The 27,265-nt window shown below is 50.8% G+C and overlaps 1 protein-coding gene across 1 annotated transcript in view; it reads right to left on the bottom strand.

Moving 5' to 3' along the window:
• MUC19 (mucin 19, oligomeric) overlaps positions 1 to 27,265 on the bottom strand; it is a 139,676-nt gene that overhangs the window by 4,578 nt on the left and 107,833 nt on the right. The window contains exons 48-65 of the mRNA XM_089303329.1: positions 26,727 to 26,762; positions 26,505 to 26,528; positions 25,255 to 25,308; positions 24,183 to 24,236; positions 24,044 to 24,088; positions 23,747 to 23,800; positions 23,085 to 23,135; positions 22,278 to 22,325; positions 21,701 to 21,754; positions 16,365 to 16,418; positions 15,265 to 15,318; positions 15,110 to 15,163; positions 9,928 to 9,981; positions 8,604 to 8,657; positions 8,433 to 8,486; positions 6,839 to 6,892; positions 5,744 to 5,797; positions 1,753 to 1,782 (exon numbers count right to left, since the gene is read on the bottom strand). Of these exons, the coding sequence (XP_089159455.1) occupies positions 1,753 to 1,782; positions 5,744 to 5,797; positions 6,839 to 6,892; positions 8,433 to 8,486; positions 8,604 to 8,657; positions 9,928 to 9,981; positions 15,110 to 15,163; positions 15,265 to 15,318; positions 16,365 to 16,418; positions 21,701 to 21,754; positions 22,278 to 22,325; positions 23,085 to 23,135; positions 23,747 to 23,800; positions 24,044 to 24,088; positions 24,183 to 24,236; positions 25,255 to 25,308; positions 26,505 to 26,528; positions 26,727 to 26,762 (882 nt within the window). The remainder of the gene's footprint in view (positions 1 to 1,752; positions 1,783 to 5,743; positions 5,798 to 6,838; positions 6,893 to 8,432; positions 8,487 to 8,603; positions 8,658 to 9,927; positions 9,982 to 15,109; positions 15,164 to 15,264; positions 15,319 to 16,364; positions 16,419 to 21,700; positions 21,755 to 22,277; positions 22,326 to 23,084; positions 23,136 to 23,746; positions 23,801 to 24,043; positions 24,089 to 24,182; positions 24,237 to 25,254; positions 25,309 to 26,504; positions 26,529 to 26,726; positions 26,763 to 27,265) is intronic.

Here is a 27,265-nt window from a genome sequence, read left to right as displayed (position 1 = left end):
ATTAGAGAGATATGGTACTCCCAGGTGGATAAATTACAGCCACCTGCTTAAGCAAACGGTTTGCAACTGGTGTACACACACACACACACACACACACAATTTTTACAGAGAAATTCTTGATTCCTTCTGGCTGTGGTCACTCAATCTTATGGATATTGTTTGACAGTCTGTCTCCAGCCTCCACAGTGCTACAAGTCAGGAAGGCTTCATAATTACTAGAGCCAGTACCCTATCAGAATTTCTAATTCCCTGCAATAGTTGGTAAGAGGATCCTTCAAAAAGTTCATCTGATTACTGTTTACAGCCCTTGTCTATCCTCTTGAGGAGCAGTGGCTTTTCTAGTTATTACTTGAATTCTTCATTTAGTAGAGAGTCAAGCTTGTGATTATCAAGTAAATTGGAAGTATGTCATTGTAAAAATTAAAAATGAGAAATTAAAGAGGATGGAGGGGTGGGAAGTATCATTATGCTCTTAAATCTGTATAAATGAACTGCATGAAATTTGTTCCCCTTATAGAAATAAAAACTTTAGAAAAGGAAAATAGAAATAAAAGAGAAGCTTATTTTGATGCACAATATTGAAATCTATGCATATGAGGGATCATCCAAAAGTTTGTGAAAGATATGCACTATGCAGAACCTCTGCTTGGATTCCAAGCTTTGCTGCACCAAAATAAACTTATCTTTTAATTCCACTTCCCATGAACTGACCAACCCTCGTGTTGTTGGCCACTGTCTTCTTTACAATGTTCTCCTCTTTTGAGTCATCACTCTGAAATTTCTGTCCCTCCTTATGCCCTCTCCTGTTGTCCTTCTCTCCCCTGTCTGCTCCGCGTCCCCTGTGACATCGGGCGGGTGACTCTGAAGCAGCCAGCCCAGGCAGACCCCTTGCAGAGTGTGCACTCTGCCTAACAGATCTGTAGGAGCCTCGGACTCCACGTGCATCACGCAGGCTGCACTGGCTTTCCTCTCGATGAGCAGCAGTTCCAGCTTTCCTTTGCAATCACCTGTCATCCCGTCTACTGCAAGACCTGTATCTTACCTTCACGTTAACCCCTTTCTTCCACACTCCCTCCACTTGCTACAAGACTACTCCAAAACCCCAGTGGTTTTGCTTTAAAAAGCTAGTTGAATGTGCTCAATCACACAGTCCAACTCAGGTCTCTCCCTGATCCAGTCGGCTCTCTCTGACACAGGTAGGCAATTTCCCGACAACCTAAGTTTTTCCGTTGCTTTGATGACTAACACTTGATGTCCCTTACTGTCTTGCAGGCTTCTAGCTCCCTAGGTCTCTTACACTGTGACTCAGACTTGCCTTCTCAGCTTTGTCTCACTTCTCTCATTTACTTGCCCTGGATTAGTCTATATTACTATTCTCAAATCCCAATCCGTAAAAAAATACCTGGGGATCCCTTTAAAATATACAAATGACACCTACCAACACACTCTCGGTATAATAATTTACAATGACTGAAATTTGTTGAAAATCTCCCTTATCCCATTGTATACCAAGAGATAATATCATGATCAAGATACAAATTATATGTTAGTTTGTAGGTGAACTTGCCTGTGATCTAAGTAACAGGGTGTATGTATTTGGCTTCACCTCATTAATTTGTGAATGAAGAAGGGGACTGTTACTATGTAAGTTTTCCTGTTACAGGGCAGGTGACTTTCACTGGCATGGGCTCCAAGGTTTGATTTACAAGAGCAATTTCTGCAGAAAGAGGCTGCACTGGGGTATTCTCTCACCTGGAGCTGGAGGAGGTGATGGTGGGCACCCTGTGTTGAGAAAGAAACCCCAAGTTAGTCTTTTAAGTTACTGCAATAATGTAGAACCAGGATAGCTATCTGATTCATAATTTTTTTTTGACAAGCAGAGTGGACAGTGAGAGAGACAGAGAGAAAGGTCGAAAGGTCTTCCTTTGCCGTTGGTTCACCCTCCAGTGGCCGCCGTGGCCGGCGCGCTGCAGCCAGCACATCGCGCTGATCCAAAGCCAGGAGCCAGGAGCTTCTCCTGGTCTCCCATGGGGTGCAGGGCCCAAGCACCTGGGCCATCCTCCACTGCACTCCCAGGCCACAGCAGAGAGCTGGCCTGGAAGAGGGGCAACCGGGACAGAATCCAGCGCCCTGACCGGGACTAGAACCCGGGGTGCTGGTGCCACAGGCGGAGGGTTAGCCTACTGAGCCGCGGTGCCGGCCTGATTCATAATTCTATTGCTGAAAATAACCAGCTTCCTAGCTAGTCTCACACACAGACATATCCCCTTCTCTCTCCCTTTTCTGCCCATTGAGGGAGCAAAATAATAATAAAAAAAAACTGAAAGGAAGATATCAAGGTGAACTTTCGAAGACAGTCCTCATAAAACAGGATAATAAAACAAGGAAAACAACAGCTCAGAAATAGAAGAAAATACAAATATTATACACCTAAGGGATACTCAAATAGTTCATGGAAATGCATATAATGATAAAAACCAAGCAAGTGTTCTAGTCCCGGTTGGGGTGCCGGATTCTGTCCTGGTTGCTCCTCTTCCAGTCCAGCTCTCTGCTGTGGCCCGGGAGTGCAGTGGAGGATGGCCCAAGTCCTTGGGCCCTGCACCCCATGGGAGACCAGGAGAAGCACCTGGCTCCCGGCTTTGGATCAGTGCAACACGCCGGCTATAGCAGTCATTTGGGGGGTGAAGCAACGGAAAAGGAAAACCTTTCTCTCTGTCTCTCTTTCTCTCACTAACTCTGCCTGTCAAAAAAAAAAAAAAAAAAGGCTTTCTGCACAAAAGTCCATTTATTGGCATCTTCCCGTGAAATTTATGAAGTACCTGCACATCTCAATCTACATAAAGTGCTTTAAACTGACCATAGGCATCCCTGTTGGGCCTTTGCACAGAACACATTTTAGTCAAACCAACAATCTACTCATGACCTTGAAACTATTAAATTTTGAAATTCTTCTTATGACGTAGAGGACTGACCTGGGAACAAAACAGTATTTGAAGACAGCTTAAAACATTCCATATGCTCCGGTCGAATTAACCCAGCAACTAAGAAATGAGATACAATCTCCAGTGTGGGGTGACTAAATGTCCAACTCCTTACGGAAGCAGGCTAAGCGGATTGCTAATTAGAGGTGCTTAGCAGATTACTAGAATTCAGCTCCACGAGATTAGTTAGGCAGAAACGCAGGGCACGGTCTTCCCTGACTAGAACTTGCAAAAGCAACCATAGAAAAACACTCTCGTCATCTGTGACAGCAATTTCCCACAAAGCAATGGCTGATCCTAACATTCTTGTAATAAGATCTTTCCATAAGGCAGTATTTCCTTTATGTCTGGAAATGAGTCCCCACGGACGTGCCTCTACTCAACTCTAATTCCGTTTCCTCTCTGACCTGCTGCACTGGCCCCACACCTGCTGATTCCTGCACCCACCCATGTCACTGCTGCCAAGAGCTGTTAGGAATTCCCTTCCCTCTCCAGGCCGTGGTAACCTCAACCATCCCTTCCCAACGCCTTCACTGCACAATGCCAGCTTACAAGCAGAAACGAACATTTTACTATCACCCCACTCTCTGAAACCATCATTTTAGGTTAATGTTGACTATTCCATAGGAGCAATCTGTGTGCCATAATAATCTCTCCCTCCACCCCTACAAAGGATCATACAATGACAAATGAATGGCCAAAGGAATATTTTTGCTCTCCATGTCTGCTACCTACTCCAGCATACAGAAGTTATTAAAGAAGCATTTAGGAATAATGGCTTTGCCCAGATGGCCTGCATTATTTTCAGGGTTTTTTTTTTTTTTAATTCACTTTTGCTGTGACTCTGGTTTCTATGGGGGAATAAATGGGTGGCATTTTGAGTTTTTAGCTAACAGTATGCATAGTACATCTCTGAGTATAGCACAAATGATGGCACAAATTCAGGAGGAAGGAAAGCACATTGTGGAATATACAACGCAGTCCAGTCCAGGTGGGTCACCTGATTCTCACCTTGAAGGAATACTGGAGGAATCTACAAAAGACTTCAGGAAATAATACTGCTCTTTTGAAAATACACTTAAAAATTCTAAAGGACGTGAACAGTTTCTCAGGACAGGAGGTCTAATAAGAAGCCAAAGTAATACCAAGAAGAAAAGGTGTCCCTGATAAATTTTAAAGTCACCTTCTGAAGGGACATTCCACACCTTCTCTAGTTCTTACCTGCCACCCTCCACCACCAAATTAAACTGCACACATCGCCAAGGCTACGCTGGAACTGCAGAGGACACAGTCAGTATTCACCTGCTCTGCAGATCTGGAGGTCCCTGTGGTGCTCGTGGAAGCAACAGGCTCTGAGGGGGACAGTGTGGGCACAGGGGAGCTGCAGAAGCGAGGGCTGACCTTGGCAAAGGCCGCCCCGACTTCTGAGCGGCCAGCGGGAAAGCTCGCCCATCGCTCTCGGTCTTCCCTGTGGCAGTAACTGCAGAAGCGGTGGTTGCTTCCAAGGCTTCCTTGGTGGTCCCTAAAACACGCAGGCAGGGAGCCGTGTGCCTTTCCTGACCACTGAGAACAGGTCCCTAAGCTTCCTCCAGGCTGAGCGAACATCCGGGCGCGCTCGCCAGCAGGGCAGCCTCTCCGAGCGCTAGCTCTCCTTCTGCCCTCTGCTTCCCTGCAGGGCCCACCCTCACTTACTTCAAAATGACGGGGCTGGACGCCTTGCCTCCACCGCACTCTCTCCAGCCGTGGGATGACCAATCATGCATGCAGACACTCCCAGGTGGGAATGGGAAGTAACTACATGCAGCCTCGCAACTGCTCCTTTCTGCTGGTGGCGTCGAGTGTCAATCACTTCAGAACCGAGCCGTCTGTTGTAATATGCTTGCCACAGAGCACAAAACTGATGGGCTAACTCTTCTCAGCCCCTCATTTCAGGAGAGTTCTGCCACAGCTTTGCCACCTGGAAGCTCCAGACACCTTCCCAGCATCCCCTCCTGCAAGGTCCTCCTCCTCCAATGGGGTTGTGTCCCATGAACAGGATGGATGCTTAGAATTTCCGAAAAATGGTAGGTTCTTAGACCTATTTGCTTTTAGACGCAACACTGAAAATACGCTTTTCTTTGGTAATTGTTCTTGAAGAGGTAGAATTCTAAATGCCAGAGTCCACAAGAGCCCCACTTCCTAGTAATCCATTCACCTTTAGTAACTTGGGTAGGGAACTCCTTACTCCTGGTGAGTCGACCTGATTTGAGAGCAGCACAGCACAGGGCATTTGCCCGAGAAGTCTCTGAGCCCACTAAGTACCTACTGCTGGGACGAACAACCTCAGCCTCTCGGACTTCTCAGAGCACAGGGATGGGTCTCCGGGAGGGGGCTCTGCCGACAGCCTGAACCAAAGCGAACCTAGAGATAAGGTGCCCCTAAAATTCATGTTCCCAAGGGACATCTAACACCAAGTCTCAGAGCCTCCCTCCGGCTGCTTTCCTACCACACCTTCCTTACTGGTTCCTGAACAGGTGGCACGGGCGACACTCACTGCCTGCACCCCAGGCCCAGAGGTCTGCCTGACACTGGTTCCTGAACAGGTGGCACAGGCGACACTCGCTGCCTGCACCCCAGGCCCGGAGGTCTGTCTGCCAGTGCTGGATGCGGCACCCATTGAGGGAGGAGTAAGAGCGTGAGGACGTGGCGGTGGAACATCAAGGCGGGACCATGCTGTCTTCCGAGAGCCAGCACGGGTGACAGGGGCTTTCTCCTGGCCTTACCCGAGGTGGGAATTCCAGGCGTGCTGCTCGTTTCCGATGCTTCCTTGGAGGTTCCTAAAACAAGCAGGGGAGAGACCACATGCACTGTATGGCCTCAGAGGAGCTGACTCCTAAGCCACCCGCACAGGAAGCATCTCACGGCACATGAGAGCCGCACTGCCCGTGTGGGTGCTGGTTCCTGCCCCTGCCCTCTCCCTGTCTGACGTGATAGCTCCCAGGACTCCCTCACCACACAGAAGCTAGCTTGCTGGTTCTCCCACGTTATTTCTGCAGAGAGAGAAGTTCCAGGAGGAACGCATCTGTGCCGAGACGGCCTCCGCCTGACTTGAGCCCTGTCCCTTCCTAGCTGCAGCCCCGCCCTCCGGTGTCTCCCTCCTGCGGTGCACTTTGTCATCTCAGCTGCTTCCTCTGCCCCTGTGAGAAGGGAACCTTCTCATCTCCCGATAGCCTCCCAGACCAGGAAAGCCAGGGGGCTCCAAACGGGAACCTTCTCATCTCCCGATAACCTCCCAGACCAGGAAAGCCAGGGGGCTCCAAACGGGAACCTTCTCGTCTCCCAATAGCCTCCCAGACCAGGAAAGCCAGGGGGCTCCAAAAACTTCATGGACACACGGAATTAAAAGAGTAGCCGGTTCTGGCGCCCACGCGTAGGTTTCTACAGCCAGCACTTTCTGTGAGGTTTGGAGCCATCTTTCTGTCCTCTTTGAGGACCTGGGAGTTGCCTCTTTGAAATGGGATCCTCGTGAAAGCAAAGCCCTCTGACTCCCGGGCTCTGACGGGGGAGGGAGGTAGGGGCCCAACAGGCAGACACAAGGGGACCTCAGGCCACAGAGCCACCTCTCTCCGATGCCCTCTGCCAGTTTCCCACGGGATCGCCAGCCTCCTGCATGTGCCGCCGCAGCCCTGGTCTCTCTCCCCTGTGGCGGTGGGCCTGACTGGTTGGCAGCAGTCTACCTGTTTCACGTCTGGTACCACACTTCCTTTACAGTGACGACTGATGGTCACCCACAGCAGACAGACGGGCTGTCGGGGGCACTGCGGTGTGGCAGCGAGAAGGGGGTTTGGCGTTATAAACCTGCGCGGTCTTTGTAGTACCTGCTTGGGGACGTCCTGAGGTGGCCGGGATGCCCGTGGATGCCACAGAGGCGCCTGCAGAAGGAAATGCAGGGCGTTGCCTAGGAGACATAGCAAGTGGCAAGGCCACCCCAAGAGCCCTTTACGAAATGACCATAGGGAACAAATACACGCTCGGGGCAGACGCAGCGCCACAGCTTGTCTGGTGGGAGTGCTGGGTGGTCTTCAGTCTCTGCTCCCTCCTTCAGCAGTGAGCCCAGGGTGCCTTCAGGTCGACCCTCAGGCTCCTGCCCAGTTTCAAAGTCCCACAAGAAGCAGGCACCGTCTGAGGGCTGGGGAAGGTAAAAGCCCTAGAGTGATTCTTCCCTGTGCCTGTGCCTGTGCCTTCAGCTTGTCTGCTACCTTCCCCACAAGGAAGCAAAGAGGAGGCGTCACTCATGGATGCTCCTTGTCCTTAGGCAGGGCCATGGGGCGTGAGGCAGGAGCGGTACTGTGCATGCCGCAAAGGCCTGGCAGCGCAGAGGGAAGCTTCCCTCAGAGGCTCAGGCACTCTGAGCCTCTGGCTAAGGATCGACTGACCTGTGTTGGAACTTGCAGAACGCCCTGGTGTGAGAGGTGGCTCTGAGCAGACGGATGCATGAGCCACCTATGCCTGACCAGTGACTGCTGATGCTCTGCTTTCCTGCGGGACAGCCACGCTCTCCCAGGCTCGCTCACTCTGGCAGACTCCAACCAGACAGCACAGCTCCCTGATGACTGCTTTCTTTCCCAACTCAGGAACCTTCATGTCATGACCAACAAAAATGGAAGACCTTGCACCTGCTTCTCAGTGCCGTGGAATCCAATGTTAATTTCTTCATGTGATAACCCAGCCCTCCATCAGAATCCTCTCAGTGCAGAACACAACACTGATGGGACAGCTCCTCCTCTCCTCCATCCCAGGATAATCCTGTCTCAACCTAGCCATCTGCAAGCTCCAGGGAGACTCCCAACATCCCCTTCTCTCTGAATCTGGGCTGTGTTCCACGAGCACTCATGATTCTCACAATTGCCCGAAAAAGCGGATTATTTTACGCCTCGTTGTTTTACAACACACTTCTGAAATAATTTCCACCAAAGAAACAAAAATTCCTAAAGTAAGAGAATGCAAATGCTGTAACCTTCCTTCTAGATCATTTACCCTCGTTTACCTTGGAAATCCCTCGGGTCCACCTGCCCTTACTGATGTGGGAGTGTAGCACAGGAGTGCAAGCCAGGACATCAACCTACGAGGACCCCGACCCCACTGAGGCGTCCCTGCCTCTGGTAGGCCACCTCCTCCCAAGGAGACACTGGATTTCTGGAATCCTTAGTACAGGTGATTCCAGAGCTGGTAAAATAAACGACCTCCACGCACTCCCTTCTCAGAATTCTTACTCAACTGCACGTGTTGGTCTTTAGCAGGAGAGTGCAGCTAAAAGCCTGAACAAAAGGAAACCAGGAGAAAGAGGTGTCCCTCGTTCAGCTAAAAGCCATGCGTCAGACGGACACCAGCCAGCACCTTCCGGCCCCCGCTTCTGTCCCGCTGCTCCCTTCCTCAGCTTCAGCTCTCTCCAAGCTCCTGGCCGGCACTCACCTGTCCGCACTCCAGGTCCAGAGGTCTCTTGGATGCCACTGGAGGTGGTACCTGCTGATGGCGGACAAAGAGTGTGAGAGCAGGAGTCTGGAGTGGCAAGAGGCGACTGTCACAAAACCCATGCGCCTCTGCGAGGCCGCCAGGAATGACTGCTGACTCTCTTGGCCTTACCTCTAGTAGTGATGGCTGTGGTCGTGGTTGTTTCCAAAGCTTGCCGGGAGGTGCCTAGAAGAAGCAAGCACAGACCAGTCGAACCCCCGTACGAGAGGAGCACGTCGCTAAGCACCTGCACACACAGCCAGCATCCCCTAGAACTGGGTGCTGGACTGCAGCCACCCGTGCTAGAACAGGCCTCTGTGAGGACTGCAAAGTCCCAGTCTGAGGGCCTCCCTGCCAGTGAGCTAAAACCTGACTTCTCTTACTTCTTTTTTTTTCTTTTCTTCTTCTTCTTTTTTTTTTTTTTTTTTTTTTTTTTGACAGACAGAGTGGACAGTGAGAGAGAGAGAGAGAGAAAGGTCTTCCTTTTGCCGTTGGTTCACCCTCCAATGGCCGCCACAGCCGGCGCACTGCGGCCGGCGCATCGCACTGATCCGATGGCAGGAGCCAGGTGCTTCTCCTGGTCTCCCACGGGGTGCAGGGCCCAAGTGCTTGGGCCATCCTCCACTGCACTCCCAGGCCACAGCAGAGAGCTGGCCTGGAAGAGGGGCAACCGGGACAGAATCCGGCGCCCCGACAGGGACTAGAACCCGGTGTGCCAGTGCCGCAGGCGGAGGATTAGCCTAGTGAGCCGCGGCGCCGGCCTCTCTTACTTCTGTGTGTTCCTCTAGCACAGAACTTCTGAGAGAGGGTAGTAAGCATCTGGGTGCACCAAGATGCTCTTGTGGTCCCCTAAGCTTGACTCCACCTGGGACACAGCCCTGTGACATCCCATTTTGAGACCCTTAGTCATCATCGATTCTTCCCGTATTCCCTTGAGTTCCAAACAGTCTGGTCTCCCACCACCTTTCTAAGATTGCAATGCAGTGGGCTTCCAAAACTTGAGGGAAGAAGTGAAGAGAAGATTTGAACTATCACAACAGGTATTTTCCAGTCCACGCATGTGCGTACCCTTGATTCTTTCTTGAAGACCTGGAAACTACCGTGTTGAGCTGTGAACTTGCATCTCCCTGTCTCCAGGGGAGGGTAGTCTGGCTTCCTGCAGGGTACGTGCCAATGAGCAGACACAGGGGCCTCAGCCCACGACCACCCCTGCCCGGTGTCTATGGAATATCGCCACGAGCTCCTCCCGTCATGATAAGCTGCTGCCTGTGCTACAGCAGCAGTGAGCTCAGTCTCTCTTCTCCTGTCGTAACGGATTGAATGCAATTGCTATTGCCATTTTTCTTTTACAGGTCAAGACTGACACTCATTTACAGAGATGCAGAGGGGTTGCTGTGGGGAGGAAGCCAGAGGGTGTTCAGCCTAGAAATGTCGCCTGAGCCAGTATTTCTGTTACCTGGCTGGGAACTGCGTGAGGTTTCAGTGCTTCTGGTGGACGTCACAGGGCTGCCTGCAAAGGCAACAGGGACATTTCTCTGCTGCTCTCACCGTTACATGAGGAAGGAGCGGGATCTAAAGTGGAGCAGCCAGGACTCTGACTGGTGCCCACATGGGATGCTGGCATTGCAGGCGGCAGCTTAACCTATTATGCCACAACACCACTCCCACCTCGTTTCTTAACACAATACTGAAAATATGCCTTTCCTTGGTAATTTTCCTGGAAGAAACAAAAATGCTGAAAAAGCCCCAGAAACCCTGAATGTCCTCCTCTTCCTCCCTCTGCAGTTGTCTCATTCTGAAACCCCTCAGTGACTGCTGACTTGACCTGGTGTGGGAACAGCACAGTTGTGCATTGACCTAGGGAGACTCCTGACCCCAGTGAGGTGTGTGTGCACCTGGGACACTGCTTCCTCCCAAGGACACAGGGACCAGATCCTTCACACAGGAAACCCCAGAGCCCTTAATACACACAAGCTCAGCCAACCCCCTTCTAAGAACTCGCATGCAGGTGTGGGTCTTCAGGAGGGAGTCCCAGAGGAAACTCTGATCCAAAGGCAATCCAGAGCAAAGGTTTCCCTGGTTGTCCTTAAGAGCCACATTTAAGGGATAGCTCTCAGCATCTCCCCAGCCCTGCTTTCTGACCCCTCCCTTCCCCCAGTTCAGCTCCTTCCAAGTCCCTCAAAGCCACACTGATCGCGGCAGAGGCTTCATGGCTGACATTGACCTGTCTGCGCTCCAGGTGCAGAGGTCACTCTGACACCAGGGGACACAGCAACTGCCTGGGGGGAACAAGAGTGAGAACAGGAGCTGGAGGAGGACAGGGGACCACCCCATCAGCCCTTGGCTCCTCTGAGAGGCCATGATGGACCATCACTGACTTCTCCTGCCCCCCTTCTCTCCATGATGAATGCTTTCCTGAACCTTTCTCACATCGTAGCCCCTGGTTTCCTGATTCTCCTGTGTCCACTGGGTTAGGCAAGTTCAAAGGAAGAACACATCTGTGTAGAGCAAGATGGCCCTATGGTGCCCACAGCCCGACTGAATTTGGCATGGGATTTTTCCCAGGCTCATTAGCAGGGAGATGGATCAGAAGTGGAGTCTCTGGGACTTGAACTAGCACTCACGGGCAGCAGCTTAACCACTGTACCACAATGCCAGCCCGACAAGGGGACTTTTGAAAGTTCTTAGAAAAAAATGGGAATTAATGGTGGCTTTATTCTGGCACAGAATTTTTACAGTTCATGCATAGGATTTTTGTAAGATGCATTTTCCATGAACTTTGAAAGTGCCCTTTTATCTTTTTTTAGGACCTGGGGATGCTGCTATGAAAGAAATTCTCAGAATGAAAGAACTCCATCTCCTGGTATCTCCGGGATAGTAGGGACACAGCTTCCTCAAAAAAAAAAAAAAATGCCATTGAGCAGACACCCAGGGCCTCACCACACAGAGCCGCCTCTGTCCAGGGTCCTCTGGGAGCTTTGAACGAGATCACTACCGCAGCTGCTGCATCTGCTGCAACGACACGAGTTCTGCCTCCGTGCCCCGTTGCAGTGGCTCTCGCTGCCAGTGCAGTGCTCTGAGTACAGTCAGGGTCACTGTTTCTCTTGGGCTGGTGCTGCACTGCCTCGACAGGTGGGGGCTGACACTCGGGAAGAGGCACTGGAGCACCGTGGCCTGGACGTGATTTGCAGGCTCTCACAGGCAGGCTGTTAAGCACATATGCGTCACGTGAGCCTGATTTCCAGTACCTGGTGGGGAACTTCCCGAAAGGCCAGTGCCCCTGGTGCATGCCACAGTGGTGCCTGCGAAGACCAGTGAGGGCCATCTCCTATCAGCCACTGTGAGAGCCACAGCTGCCCACAGAGCACCTCTGTGAACGACCAAAGAGAGCAATCTCACACTATGGGGGGTGTGGCTCTATGGGCTGCCTTGTGGAAGGAGTGTTCGGAAGCTTGCGTTGTCTGCTGCCCCCTCAGCAGTGTGCCCTAGGTGCCTGGGCTGGGGCTCCAGCAGAGTCGAAATCCCAGAACAAGAAGGCAAGGTGTGCCCTAGGTGCCTGGGCTGGGGCTCCGGCAGAGTCGAAATCCCAGAACAAGAAGGCAACACTGGATGACGGGGCAGTAAGATCCCTAAGGAAATTCTGCCCTGTACCTGTGCACTTTCCCCCCTCCCCGCCACCTTCCCCACACAGAAGCAAAGACCAGGAGTCATGCACGAGAACACAGTAGGTGCACATCATTGCTGGACACTCACTGTCCCTTATGCAAGGCAAGAGGAGGGAGGGAGAGCTCTGTGCAAGCTGCACAGACTGCCCATTCCCGAGAAGAGGTTCCTTCTCGGATCAGGCAATCAATCAGAGGCGCTGGGAAGGGCTGACTTACCTGGGTGGGAACTTCCAGGACTAATGGGGCAGGGGACAGAGGCTCCCCTATGGGGCCAGTGAAGGGAAGGCTGAGTCTCCCATGCCCAGAAAGCCTCCCTCCTCCCAAGGAGAGCACGGGACCTTCAACTTCCCCTTGGATTCTGAAGCAGCAGGAAACCTCGCCGCAGATTCTCTCACAACAAATGTTTGACTCCTTGTGGGAGGGCCTCTTCCTAGCTGTAGCCCCCAGCTTCCTTGTCTTGGAGTCTTCCCCTTAGAAGCAAGGTCTTCACAAATCCTTTCCCTGCTCCTTTGAACCTTCCATCTCCTGCTAGCCTCCTAACGCTGCAAACCAAGGGAACACGCAACACCTCACAGACAAATGTAACTAACACTGTGTTCCTGGGGCCAGTGCTGCGGCACAGTGGATTAATCCTCCACCTAAAATGCCGGCATCCCATATGGGTGCCAGTTCTAGCCCCGGCTGCTCCTCTTCTGATCCAGCTCTCTGCTGTGGCCTGGGAAAGCAGCAGAAGATGGCTCAAGTCCTTGGGCCCCTCCAACCACATGGGAGACCTGGAAGAGGCTCCTGGCTCCTGGCTTTGGATCATCTAGGGAGTGAACCAGCATATGGAAGACCTTTCTGTCTCTACTTTTCACTGTCTGTAATTCTAACTTTCAAATAAATACATAAAGTCTTTCAAGGAAGTGTTCATTCTGTTGCATTTTATAAGGCCTCATCACAGGTATGTTTCAGAAGCTCATTGCAACATGACAAACTCCTGCCTTTGCTGCACCAGCATTGAGCGCATGCGTGCTCGCTCTCTCTCCCTCTCTCTCTCTGATGCAGCTGATGCCTTGTGCAGCAGTCTGGGATTAATTCATGTCCACTTCTTACTCTGTCTAGCAAGGTGCTGCTTTTAGAGTGGGGACCAGTGCTCATCACGGATACAGATGGCTCACTGAAAGCTCTGGTGCAGAAGTGAGGAGGTGAGCACACGAGCCCCAGTGCACTCGGTATTCACAGTGCCTGGGTGCGAGATTCCAGTGATTCTGCTGGATGCCACGTGCAGTCTGCAAAGCCAAACAAGGGCCATTTCCTAGGAGACACAGTGAGAGCCCTTGCTGCCCACGGAGCACCTTGGAATTACAAAATGGAAATCAGTACACCCTCGGGGCCGATGCAGCCGCACGGTCTGCCTTATGGGATGTGTGTTGGGTGGTTACAGCTTCCTTCGCCTCTTTCAGCAGTATGCCTGTGTGCCTTCGCATCCTGACACAGGGAATCCGGCAGGATTACAAAGTCCCACGATAAGAAGGCAAACAAAGCTCTCCATTTCCTGAGTCTCTGTCTTCACCTGCAATGTTCCCCTGAAATGGAAGCAAAGGCTAGGACTTCCTCGCAGAACACGTAGATGGGAGAACCTCCAGCAAGGCCAGGAGGACTGGGCTGGGGGTCTGCTCTGTGCATGCCGCAGCAGGCTGCCTGTCCCAGACAAGAGATTCCCCTTTCTAGGCTTAGACAACTGCAGCCTCTTAACTGAGGGTTCACCTCCCTGAGCTGGAACTTCCAGGACTACCTGCTGTGCCAGAGGCTCCCCCAGTGGTCCCTGCAAGAGAGGGAAGGAACAGCCTCACAAAGCCCGCCACAGCCCGTTTCCTCCCAAGGAGTGCCTGGTGGCATCAAGCTGCCCTTTGTCTCGGAGGCAGTAGAACCTGATATGAGACAGCCAGATTAGGGCCATGGGCTGGAAAATGCAATGCTCTCTCTACTCCCCCTCACCCACGCCATTTATCCACGGGGCCCACTCCACTCCTCAGCTGTGCCCGAGCGCATGTGTACAAGCGTGCGTGTGTGTGTGTGTGTGTGTGTGTTCCTTCACCTTTTAAATAAACGCTACCACTTGGTGCACCATATAGATACCTATACTTAGAATGTTTCTCTAAGCAGAAAGCAAAGGCCTGGAATGAAAAACTAGGTACACTGCTAACAGATTTTCTCGCACCAGATGTCTGAGGAGGTGTGTAGCCTAGTGCATGACTTGAATGCAGGCTCAAAGGAAACATGGCCGTGAGAAGTCACAATAGCTCAGACGACTCTCTTCTCCAGATCTATAATCACACATGCACACTGTCTGCATTCAGGCTGATAATCATTTCTGTGCCCCCAGGGACAAAAACAGGGAACACTGCATGGTCTCATCTGTGACCAAGGGTCAAGCATCTACATCAAAACCTGCAGGGACACAGTTGCTGGTAACCACTGCTGTAACCTTGACTCACTTTCTTGGCCACTGGTGACCTCTCCTAACTGTGGGGTAGAACCTGGCAAAACAAAAAACTGTACTGAACAGATGTGTCCACAGGACCATGTCCTTCAGGAAAAGTTTGGGAGCAAAGCTGGGTTGGCTTTGGGAGGTGCTATGAAGAGAAGCACACCTGCCTTGCAGCCCCTTTCACCTTCATTCATGCTCCTCCGAAGGATATACACCCCAGGGAATCCTTAGTGTAGGTAATCCCAGGGTCAGGGATACGAACATCCTCAAGTGACTCACTCCCTGTGCAGAATTCTCAATAAGTCACTGGGGAGAGATCGGATGAAAGCCAGAGAAGAAAGTATCCCTGGTTGCACTTAAAAGTCACATTTAAGCTGACACAACACAATCTCCACAGCCCCTTCTGCTTCTTTCCCAACACTCTTCTCCCCAGATCCAACTCCTGCCAAGTCAGCCAAAGCCATACTGACTGCAGAACAGGTTGCATGGCCAACACTCACCTGTCTGCACTCCAGGTCCAGCAGTCTTGCCAATGCTGGTGGGAGTGGCACTGGCTGAGGAAGGAGTAAGAGTGTGAAAACAGGAAACTGCAGAAGCCAGAGAGGCTGGCCCATCACCCATCCGGTAAACAATTAATGATTTCTCTTGGCCTTACCTACAGATGCAACTCCAGGAGCAGTGGCTGTTACCAACACTTCCTTGGAGGTGCCTAAAATGAGCAAAAGAAGGGTATTCAATTTCCTAGTTTCAGAAGTGCATGTCCCTAAGCCAACTCCATGAAAAGCAGACATGGGTGGAGGACGACACACACCCCTACCTCACAGACATTGGGATGTCCTATCTGAGCACCTCCCTGCTCGAGGAAGTTAGCTGATACGTTCCTAGGATCCTTATCAGTGCCTCACTTCCCAGTCTCCCATCACTCAGTGCCAACAGCTCTCCTCCACTTAGTTCCTCTACTTAGTGGAAGCTGGTTTCCTTGTTCCCCAGTGTTATATGGAGAGAGACAGAAGTAACACGAGAGAGAGAGACAGCACTGTGTTAGCCGGCATGGCCTACGTTGCTCTCTGCTTGTTCAGTATGGGGTGGGTTTCTTCCTAGTTGCAACCCCCATCATCTCTGTCTTTCCATGAGAAGACTTTGTCATCTTTTCTCTTCTCTTTTGAGATGTGAATCTAACAGACTGTCGCCTAACAGAGAAATGCCAGGAGACTTCAAAAACTTTCTGGAAAAAATGTATTCAAAGAGGATCCTATTCCGCTTCACAATAGTTTGAAATCCGTGCACGGGATCTGAAAGTATGCTTTGTCCATATGCTTTCGGAACTACCTTTTATCTTCTGCAAAGACCTGGGAGCTCCTGCTAAGGCCCCCATCTCCACAGGCCCGCTGGAAGGTAGGGGATTAAGTGCCAATAAGCTGACACAGATCTGTGTGATGACGGCGCATCAACACACACACAAACCTCTTTCGAAGGTCCTCTGAAATGTTTCCCTGAGCTCACTCCAGCGTTGAACCCTCCCTTGCCTGCTGAAGCAGCCTCGAGGTGTGTATTTCTCTGTTGCACTATCCCTGACTCAGTAGTCTTTAACGAAGTCATGTTCACTGTCTTGTTTTGCTCTGCCTACTGCAGTGTTTCATTTATAGTTGGAGTGAAACTCATTCGCAGAGGTGCAGATGGGTGAGCTAAAGCACTGTGGTGTGGAAGCAAGGAAGTTAGGCACAGAAACTACATTTGAGCCACTGTTTCCCTCACCTGGTATAGACACTTCCGTGGTTCCAGAGGCTCTGCTGGTAGTCACAGTGGTGCCTGCAAAGGCAAATGGGAGACATTTCATTAGAGTTGCAGCGAGCACCATAGCAGCTTGGAGGGCACCTTGGTGAATTACCAAAGAGAAAAAAATGCACGCGAAGCGGATGCAGCTCGGAGGTCTGGGCACTTTGGGAATAGATTCCCCCTTCAGAAATGTTCCCTGGGTACCTTCGAAACTCTGTTAGAGTTACAAACACTGGGAACAAAGTAGCAACCTACCATGGTAGAGACAGCTAAGTTCCCAAAAGAGACACTGCCCGGTTCCCTAACCTTCATCTTTCCTACAATGTTACCCCTGCTGGAAGCAAAGGCTAGGAGTCCCTCTTGAGAACCCAGTAGGTGGACTTTTCAATGGACACTCGATGACCATTAGTTAAGACCAAGAGCAGTGCAGCAGGGGCAGAACTGTGCCTGCTGTAACAGACTACCAGGCTAGTTCATGTCTCTGTGCCTGCTGTAACAGACTACCAGGCTAGTTCATGTCTCTGCCTCCAAGACACTGAGAGGTCCCTGTCTTAGCTCCTCCCTGCTCAGGGAACTGAGGGGACAGAGCCCTAAAACCCTGCCCCACTGTCACGTCCACCGCCCCTTCTCTCACTGATGAGAGCTTTCCTCAGACCTAACTTTTACGTAACAGAGCATGGTTTCCTGCTTTTCTGTGTGTTGCAGGAGGGAGGAGAGACAAATCCCAGGAAAAACATCTGGTGCTGACCAAGAGGGCCTTGCGTTTCTCCTCAGAGGCAGCCTCCAGACCTCCCGTTTTCAGCCTTTCCTTTAGATGACTTTGTCATCATAAGTATCATCCCCGCTCCTTTGAGATGTAAATGGTCCAAGATCTTGTTAGCCTTCTAATTCAGGAATGCAAGGGATTTCCAAAACTTCTTGGAAAATGAAATTAAAAGCTGAGTTTATTCTGTTGCAATAAACTTTGCAAGCCATTCATAGGTTTTCCATAATACATATTTCCACATACTCTGGGAAGTGACCTATCCTCTTTATTGAGGACCTGGGGGCTTCTTCTTTGAACAGTGATCCCCAGAAATCTACGTCCTCTGTCTGCCTGGCTCTGTGGGGGGCGAGGGTCCTAGCTTCTACAGGATTAGGTGCCAATAACAGACACAGCGGCCTCATCACACACAGCCACCTCACTCGAATGTCTCGGGATGTTTCCACGAGCTCGTCTCAGCTCTGCCAACTCCGGCCTTTGCTGCAGCAGCAGAGGGTTCTAGCTCTCCCCTGTTGAAGTGGCCTTGGCTCCTACTGCAACAGTTTTGAATAAAGCCATGTTCACCTGTTTCACTCTGTCTGGCACAAACTTTCTGTAAGAGTGGGAGATGACAGGTGGGTTATCTGAAACTCTAAAGGGCAGAAGTCAGAAGGAAGTTGAGCACCTAGACTCCACCCCAGCCAGTATTTCTGTTACCTGGCTGGGAACTTCCCCAGAGTTCAGGGATTCTGTTGGATGACACAGTGGTGCCTGCAAAGGAAAATGAAGGCACTGCCCACGCCACAGAGCGAGCTCTGTAACTACCCAGAGAGCACCTCTGTGCATTACCAATGATTAATAAATAAGTGGTCCCAAGGCCCACCTTGTGGGAGGAGGCATTGGTGCATTGGCGGCTGTCAACCCCAACATGCCCCTTCTGCATTGTGCCCCAGGTGCCCTCCCAACCTTGCCCAGGGACACAGGGGGAGTCACAAAATCCTGAAACAAGAAGGCAGCGTTAGGTGGCTGAGAGAGTTAAGGTCCTATGGAGATGGTGCCCTATTTCCTGGGCCTTCAACTTGCACGTCAATGTTGACACACCTGCAAGCTAAGGCTGGGTGTCATCACCTGAGCAGCACAGCTATGAATCAGCGATGGACACTAGAGGATTCTAAAGCAAGGACAAGAGGCGGGAAGGAGGGGCCGCTTGGTGCCTGCTTCAACAGGCTGCACATTCCCGAGAACAGGTTCAGGCTTCCAGACTCGGAAAAGGACAGAAAGAGTCACTTACTGGGCTGGAACGTCCAGGACCAACTGTGTGCCAGAGGCACCCCCAGTGGTGGAGGGGACAACAAGCCTCGGTAAGCATCACAGAGCCTTTCTCACGCTAAGGAGAGTGTGGTATGACCAAGTCCTCCCCGTCTCTGAAGCAGTCCTAACAGAGTATTCCAGCAGCAAACGCTGCAGTGGGCGTACCTTCCAACGCTCACCCTGCTGACTGCAAGCTCAAATATGGGGGAAGAAAGTCACAGTGTCCTCATTTTCCCTAGGGCTAGAGCCCTCTAGCCTCTGAACACAAAGTTTGAGGAAATTTGTATTCTAGGCATATGATTTCCTTTCTACTACATTAAGCCCCTGATTCCCCAGGGGGTCAAAAATCAGGGGAAAACCAAGCATTCTCTAACTTGTGAACAAGAGCCAAGGGTCCACCAGAACCTTCACGAACACAAGTGCCAGCAAATACTGCTGTGATCTCTAAGTCTGGGGTAGAACCTGGCTAATCAGAGAGAGAACACAGAAAGGATGTATCTATATAAGGCCATTGCTGTTCTGTCCTTTAGCAAACACCAAGGAAAAATACTCTGTTGGTCTCATGAGATGTTATGAATATAAAAGCTGCCACTTTTCAGCCACATTCATTTGCACTCAGGGTCTGCAGGGAGTCAACTGCAATGGAAAAGCCACCAAGACTCCAAACCCTGAGAGCACTCGCGAGAGCAAAGCCCAGCTTCCGTGGCTGCAAGGTGTTCCTGGACAGTGGTGGCCTCTGTGGACCCAGGGAGGCAAACTGTGAAGATGCCAAGTTTGGAAACCCTGAAGCAGGCAGCATGCATTCTCTTCCTATGGCCACTTTCAGGAGAACTCCTGGGGTGACTTGATTTACCTGCTCTGAGACCTTCAGGTGAGGTTGCAGTCCCAGAGTCTGTTATAGGAGAGAAGGAAGAAGAAGTGACAGAAGCAAGGTTTTCCTGACTGGAGGGAGCTCACGCTTTAGGGCACATTCATGTGTTCCTGTGAGCCCATTTAATCTCTCTCTAGGACTCAGGTCACCAGTGGAGACAAACATGTTCTTCCTGTTTTACAGAAATCCTTGGAGTCAACATGCACCATCCAGTATTCTGCTCCAGAGTTAGCATCACAGAAACAGCTGCTTCCCCGCCGTCCTCTTTCCAACTTGTATTGCTCATTTGCATTCTGTCTAGGACAATACCTCCCTAGAATTCTGCTAACTACATGCCAACATCAAGAAACACAGGCAGGATTCAGAATCTTGATATTTTCATGCTTCATAACTTTGAAGCTGTGTTCTGTTAAAGAAACAACTATTGAGGACGGCACTGTGTCATAGTGCATAAATCTGCTGCCTGCAGCACAAGCATTCCATGTGGGCGCTGGTTCGGATCCCAGCTGCTCCACTTCCTATCAGGTCTCTGCTATGGCCTGGGAAAGCAGCAGAAGTTGGTCCAAGTTCTTGGGTCCCTACATCCATGTAGGAGACCAAGAAGGCGCTCTGGGCTCCTGGCTTCAGATCAGTGAAGCTCTGGCCATTGTGGCCATCAGGGAAGTGAACCAGCAGGTTAAAGACTTTTCTCTCTCTCTGCCTCTACCTCTCTGTAACTCTGCCTTTGAAATAGAGAGATAAATCTTGAAAGAAATAAATAAAGAGAGAGACAGACAGACAGACAGACGGGGGCGGGGGGGGGGAGGTAGGGAGAAACAACTATTATTTTCAAAAAGAAGAAGAAAAGAGTGTCCTTGGAACTGTAAATGTGACCCTGATCTGAGGTGTCCAGCTTGCAAATCAGAAGTGTATCATCTATGTACAGCAGGGCAGCTGCCTGCACTCCTCTAGCCTGCAGTGTCGTGAGTGAAACACTCTGCCAAAACATGAGCCAGAATCCTCTCCTTTTTGGGCCCCTTTCCTTTGCTGATGAGCCTGGTTACCCGTGGAATTGCTGGAGATAATCTCAGACTTGCAAACCAACAAAGACCAATCTGCCTCCAGTTCCCAGCTCAGTTCTGGGTCCAGCCTTCTCATCAGTTCTGCTGGGCATCAATTCCTGAAAACCTCAAAGACTTTCAGATGCAACCCTCTCCCAACCCCTCTCTTCCACCAGTTCCCATCTATGTTTCAGTCCTCCACTACATTCCCAGCATGCTCAATGGCACTGTTACCTGTCCAGCTCTGCACCTGCCACATGGACTAGGACAGCTCCAGGAGTCTTCCTCACAGCCTCTGCCTGACCACCTGACGCCAGCCTGCCCAAGCGTGGCTCACTGCTTCTGCCTTCTGCTTTCCAACATGAATGATACTTCAGCCCCGGTCACCTCTCACTGCTAACAGCTGTCAATCTGGAAGACATGTTTCTACCCTCTCCACTCACCCTCCCTGTCATTCGTCCATATTACGTCAAATTAATATTACCAAACAAATCCAACCTGGGAACCTTGCAATTGCTCCTCCTGGCCAGTACAATCAAGTTTTGTTAATGTTCGAACGGCGGTCTCTTTTGCAATTTTCTTGTTATCAGATACAAAATTGATGGGACACTCCCCTGATTTCAGGATAATTCTGTTACAACTTGGCCCTAAAGAAGCTCCAGAAAACCTTTCAGGGTCTCCTCCTTCAAACCTCGCCTTGCTACCTCTGCCTGGGGTTCCATGAGAGGTCTGGACTCATCACTTCCTGTAAATGCAGGTTCTTTTATGCCTCCCTGCTTTTTAGCACAACAATGAAAATCTCTTTTACCTTGATAACTTTCACTGAGGATGCAAAAATCCTCACGAAGAGTCCCAAATACCCTAAGTTTCCTCCTGCTTCATTCGTCTTCATGTGGCTTGGTTGGAAATTCTGGGTCCCTGGTGAGTTCACCTGATGTGACAGCAGCACAGTAGCGCATGCAAGGACGCTTATCCGGAATGACGCCTGATCCCACTGGGGTTTACCGACTTCTCGCGGCTGCCTCTTCAACAGGATGCACTGAATCATTGAATGAAATCCCTGGTACAGGTCATCCCAGAGTATGAGCCACCTCAAAGGATGAACTCCCTCATCAGAATTCTCAGCAGGCACAAACGCATCTTCAGGATGGAGCTCTAATGAAAAATCCCTGAACCACAGCAAACCCAGAGAACGAGGTGTCCTTAGATGCATTTAAAAGTCACATTTCAAAAGGACACCGAACACCATCTTCCTGGCCTCCTGTGCTGCCACTCCTTTTCTCAAATTCTTCTTGTTCTAATATTTTTAAAGCTACCTGGTCACTGAAAAGGGCGCGTGGCCACCACTCACCTGTCTGCACCGCAGGGCCAGAGGTCTCCCTGATGCCAGTGGAAGAAGCACCTGCTGAGAGATACATGAATGTGTGCAATCAGCACACTAGAGACGCAAGGGGCGAGAGCCCCGTCACCCATCCTGCCTGCTGACTGGCCCTAGAAAACAATGACTTATTCTCTTGGCCTTACTTAGGGTAGCATTTCCACGAGCAGTGGCCATTTCTGGGACTTCCCTGGAGGAATCTAAAGGAGCAAGCCAAGGACATTGTGCCTGTTCTGGTCTCAGGGTGCCTGCTCCCAGGCACTTCGACAGCAGCAAGCCCCTCAAAGCCCCTGGGTGCAGTACTTCACCCTGCAAATGTCAGCAGGACTCAGGAGGTCCCTGTCCTGGCTCCTAGGTGACAGATCCCCAGGACCCAGAGCACTGTCTCACTTCCAGGTCCCCTCTCATTGACGACCGCTTTCTCTGAGTTTCCGAACTTCAGCCACTGAACACTGTTAGGATTGTTCTCAGCAGTGCTCAGTGGGTGCCCAAGCAAGGGCTCCTCTCAGTCCGGTGTCTATGCGGGTTGTTATTAGCAGTGGATGCGCACCTGTTGCTGCTCCAGGTGTTCCATTTCTGCCTGCAGTAGTTGTGGCCTCTGAGAGAGAGAGAACAGGAAAGACAGACTTTGGAAATATTGAAGAGCCATGAAAAGAATGTACCACGCATGGAAAGGAAAAGCCAAGCAGAGAGTGCAGTGGGAAGACCCCTCCCAGCCGGCAGACTCAGGTGCACTGGGGCTGCCAGGAGCCAGAGCTGTGCCTGCGGACACCGTGGTGGTAACTGAAACACAAGGGGCTGTGATCACCACGGGCTCATTGTTTCCTTCCCAAGTCCTCCCTCCGACTGTGTCCTCCCAACATCCAAGAGCTGCCTCCCTGGTCCTCCCTGCAGACAAGCCCCACGTCTATCCTCATCAACCGTCCTATGGCCAAAGCAACTGGCGTGAGGACGTTCTCAACTTGAGCAAAGCTTCCCGGCATCTATGTTAGGGCAACAGGTGGCTTCCTCCCTGTGGTTCTCCCCAGGGGCTCTGCTGTGCGAGCAGATGCAGACGAAGGTTTGGGTGTGCCCAGAACCCCACATTTTCCAGATATATTTGGCTCTTCATTTGTGCAAAGGAGACATTGATACAGGGCAGGTGTGGCTCTCAGGACAAGCCCCCCATCTGCCGGCGGTAGAGCTGTGATCTGGACTCCTCTCAATGGCTTTCAGGGACGAATTTATAAACTGAAGATGATGCAGCTGCATCAGCAAAGTAGACGCCACCTTCGCTCCAATAACTGTCTCACTAGCGGCTCTCCTGCGGGGGCTGTGAGGGGCGTGAACAAAGCAGACAGGAGCACCCGCTTCTCACCTGTGCTGAACCCAGCCCTGGTGGAGCCCACGCCCTCTGTGGAGGTGGTGGCTGCAGGGGGAGGAAAGAAGAGAACCAAGTGCAGAGGTCAGAGGTGCTGGGCAGAGGGATTCTGTGCTGTTTTCAGAGCAACCCTACAGAAGGAACATTTCCTCCGAGCGGCCACAAAGGGAGCTGTATTATTTCAGCTCTATTTATGTTGGGAATTCCTGTTTGAGCAGATGTCCCCAAGCCTACTCCAGTGAAGCCTGCAACACGAAAAGGAAAATCTAGTACTATGTCCCAGTGCGTCACGAGAGCAGCTCACGGCCTCACACCAGTGGGCACCCTTGTGAGGCCTTCACGGCCCACGTGATACGTGATGAGGGTCTTCTCTCCTACCATCTCCTTGGCCCATGCATTTCAGTGGCCTGACAAACACGTGCACACCCTAGTACACTGATGTGAGGATGGACACGTGTGTCATGCCCGTCTGGTGTACTTCTTGCTCTCTGTCCCCCTGGCTGCTGGGAGTGGCTAAGCAGGCAGGGAACGGTTACTCGGTTTTATCTTTTGTGACTGCTTTTCATGACAGTCTACACACACACACACACATACACACACACGCCCTGCAATCTCATTTGGGATGACAAGGCCGCTTACGTCTGTTCAGGCTGTATTACCTGTGCTGGACACTCCTGAACTGCTGGTAACTTTGGGAGAGGTGACGGTGGTGCCTGTGAAGAGAGAGGCTGTGAACCCAGAGGCAGCCACACTCACTCCTGTCTGCAGAGAGCAAGCTCTGGGGTCCAGCACTCAGCAGCACTTGGCCAAGGAACATGACGCACGCCATCCGGGCTGATTAACAATTTCCCGTGGCCTGATGTGCCAAGCTCCCAGCCTTCACATCCTGCTGCACCTCATTGCAGTCCCAGATGCTCATCCAATTGGACCCAAAGCCTCAGAACAACAAGGCTCACCTGCTGGCGGCCCCATTCCCGTGGTCCCGGCGGCAGTTGTGGCCTCTAAGAGAGAAGAGAAGGAACAGAGTGAAAAATGGCGGCAGCTGTTATATGCCGAGGGAGCCCTCTCCCGGAGTTGCTAGGAGAGGGAGCTCACCTGTAGTGTAACTCCCAGGTTCAAGAGTTTCGCTTGAGACCCCACCAGAAGTTCCTGAAATAAGCAAGACATGAGTCAGTATGCCAAGACCTGAGGACTGTATTTAAAAAAAATCTGTATTTTTAAAATATAATAGGAAGCTCTTTGAGTGTTCTACTGTTAAGATTTGGACATATTTCCCATGTAGCACGGCTTTCCCACAGCAAATTTTCTGATGAAATTCGAGACTCCTGGATATCTTGCCATGAGGCTCAGTGACAGGAAACAGAACTTTTCTCAATACTGGAAAATAGGACTTTGCAGGAGGCCTTGGATATGGACTAAGCACCCATGCAGGGCCATACAGACCGAGGCAAGAATGTAGCCACAGTGTCTCAGCTTTGCTAAGGCTTGGTAGGCTGTCAAGTAATTAAGCTGCAAACAACCAGTTACACAGTCATCAGCTGGCCGGTGGACAAGGCTGTAGCCAACTGCATTGCTGTCTATTTCTCACCTCCAAGGTTCTGTAAATGTCCTCTGATCACATTGCTGGAATTTCTAGAATCTGCTCTGGTTCAGGGCGCTGCTGAATTCACAGACCACGTTTCTGGTTTGCTTTGCCCACATACACTTTACTAAACCTTACTGTTGGAGGACTTTGTCTTTTAACAGCACATATGTATCCGATGGGTGGTGACTTGATGCCTGGGTTCTCTGAGTGGGGCTCCTGGAGGCAGATGGAAGCACCAGTGCCCCAGATCTTGTCACGCGCCACTCAGAGCTGTTTCTGGTTTACAGCAATGTTTGCTGCGCGGCTGAGACGACGGGCTACATTCAGGCCTCCCTGTCCCTGAAATGACCAGCAAGGCAGGTAGGGGAGTCGCAGAGTGAGCAGGCGCCGTCCCACCGTCCACAGCAGCACCACCTCCCAGGGAAGCCGAAGCCTGCCAGACAGAGGCCACACAGCAGACAGGACTGGAAAACACCAGGACTGCAGATCTCTGCAGTGATCATCTTGTCCAGAAACGGACCCCAAGGAAACGGCTCCATAGAGGAGGTCCCCAGTGGCAAATTTTACCCAGCCCCTTCTCACCTGTCGGGGAGCTTCCTGGGCCAAGTGCTGTGCCAGGGACCGGCCTGGTGGTACCTGAAGTGCAAAAGCCAGGGTCACCACAGCGACACCCTGTACCTCTTGTGCTAACAAGGAACCTCCTGTGACTTGGCAGACTCAGAACCTGAGTTTCCCCCCTGAACCCTCTGCAGAGCTGTGTTCTGCAATTAAGAGACCCTTTCCTGCTGTTCCCTGCCAAAGGGCAGAGGCAATTTTCTCTCGTGTTTGCCAGTTTACTCCTAGTGCCTTATCTCTCTGGTACAGACCCCAGACAATACAGAACTGTGGAGCATGACGTCTGGTGAGCAGGATCAAGGGGGGCTTCCTGGAAGAGACAGCAGCTGGACTGGATCTCCACCGTGGGTGAGGACTCACAGAATAACGTTTAGGGAGATGTGTCGCACAGACACACAGAGAAAAGTCCATTTATCTTGATTGAAGGAGAAAACAACTGCTTAGACAGTTTATAAAATAAATGTTTGGAACAAGGCCAGGTAATTCAGGAGGGAGGAGGATTGGAGGAGAGTATGGAAAGGGGGATAGTGAGAAGCTGGGCAGGTATTCGGAACTGCCAAAGGATTCCACCGTTAGACCACAGGTTGTGGAGCACATTCGCGGGACAGCAGCAGGTGTTAGGTATTCTGGTGAGGCAAAGACATAAGCAGAGGTACCAGCTGGCACAGAACCACGGGCCACAACTTGAAGTGTATCGATCTGAGAAGACAGGAGACTGGACAGCAGTCCAGAATCAAGGACAGCATGGGCATGAATGTCCACTTAACGCACTTCTTAAGAAGAGCTTGTTTGAACAGGCAGCAGACCTGTGTGTTTTATTATTTATTTATTTATTTATCTGGCAGGCAGAGTGGACAGTGAGAGAGAGAGAGACAGAGAGAAAGGTCTTCCTTTTCCGTTGGTTCACCCCCCAATGGCCGCTGCGGCCGGCGCACCGCGTTGATCTGAAGCCAGGAGCCAGGTGCCTCTCCCGAAGAAGCTCCTGGTTCCTGGCTTCGGATCGGCCCAGCTCCGGCATCGCAGCCACTTGGAGAGTGAACCCGTGAATGGAAGATCTTTCTACCTCTCCCTCTTACCCTTTGTAACTCTACCTCTCAAAAACATAGATAAATAAATATTTTTTAAAAAGGTGTTTTGCTACCATGCTTTCTATTCCAGTTAAAGTCACACTGTTTTTGTTTTTTTTTTTCAAATGTTCATTTATTATATTTTTTTACCTGTTGCTCCAGGCTTTGGTGGCACTGAAATTCAAAAACAAATAGATTAGCAAATGTAAATTTTTATTTATGTAGTTCACAGAGATTAATTTACGTATGATAACTTGGGGAGAATTTAAAAGCTCTTAGTTATTTTCGGCATTCAACAGGGAAGGACAGAAATGCTATGTCAAGTTACACTGCACAGAAACATATTTCTGTATCGTGTTAATTTCAACTTACCCACAAAGAGTAGTGGTGGAATTATGATTTTTGAGCCTGATAAAGGAAAGATTAAACTCATGTTCCAGTTACAAAATATTCTTGAATTTCATTAAAAATTCACTTTGGAGCTTCAAAAGCTATGAGGCCCAACATTTTTATCAAAAAAGCCAAAGTATGTTACTCCCACAAGAACTTATCTTAGAAACTCAAGTCGGAGTGAGAAAACTCCTATGAAAATAATGTGTGGGCTGGCGCTGTGGCACAGCAGGTTAAAGCCCTGGCTTGCAGCACTGGCTTCCCATATGGGCACAGGTTCCAGTCCTGGCTGCTCCACTTCCGATACAGCTCCCGTAACGTGCCTGGGAAAAGAGCAGAGGATGGCTCAAGACCTTGGGCCCCTGTACCCACATGGGAGAACCAGAAAAATCTCCTGGTTTCTGGCTTTGGATCAGCCCAGGTCTGGCTGTTGCGGCCATTTGGGGAGTGAACCAGCAGATGGAAAACCTCTCTCTCTGTGTCTCTACCTCTCTCTGTAACTCTTTCTTTCAAATAAACAA

Source organism: Oryctolagus cuniculus, chromosome 9, assembly GCF_051225735.1.
Source record: "Oryctolagus cuniculus isolate XC-2025 breed Fujian yellow rabbit chromosome 9, ASM5122573v1, whole genome shotgun sequence".
Taxonomy (NCBI): Eukaryota; Metazoa; Chordata; class Mammalia; order Lagomorpha; family Leporidae; genus Oryctolagus; species Oryctolagus cuniculus.
Note: the sequence above shows the minus strand (reverse complement) of the source record. Positions and strands in the feature narration are given on the sequence as shown.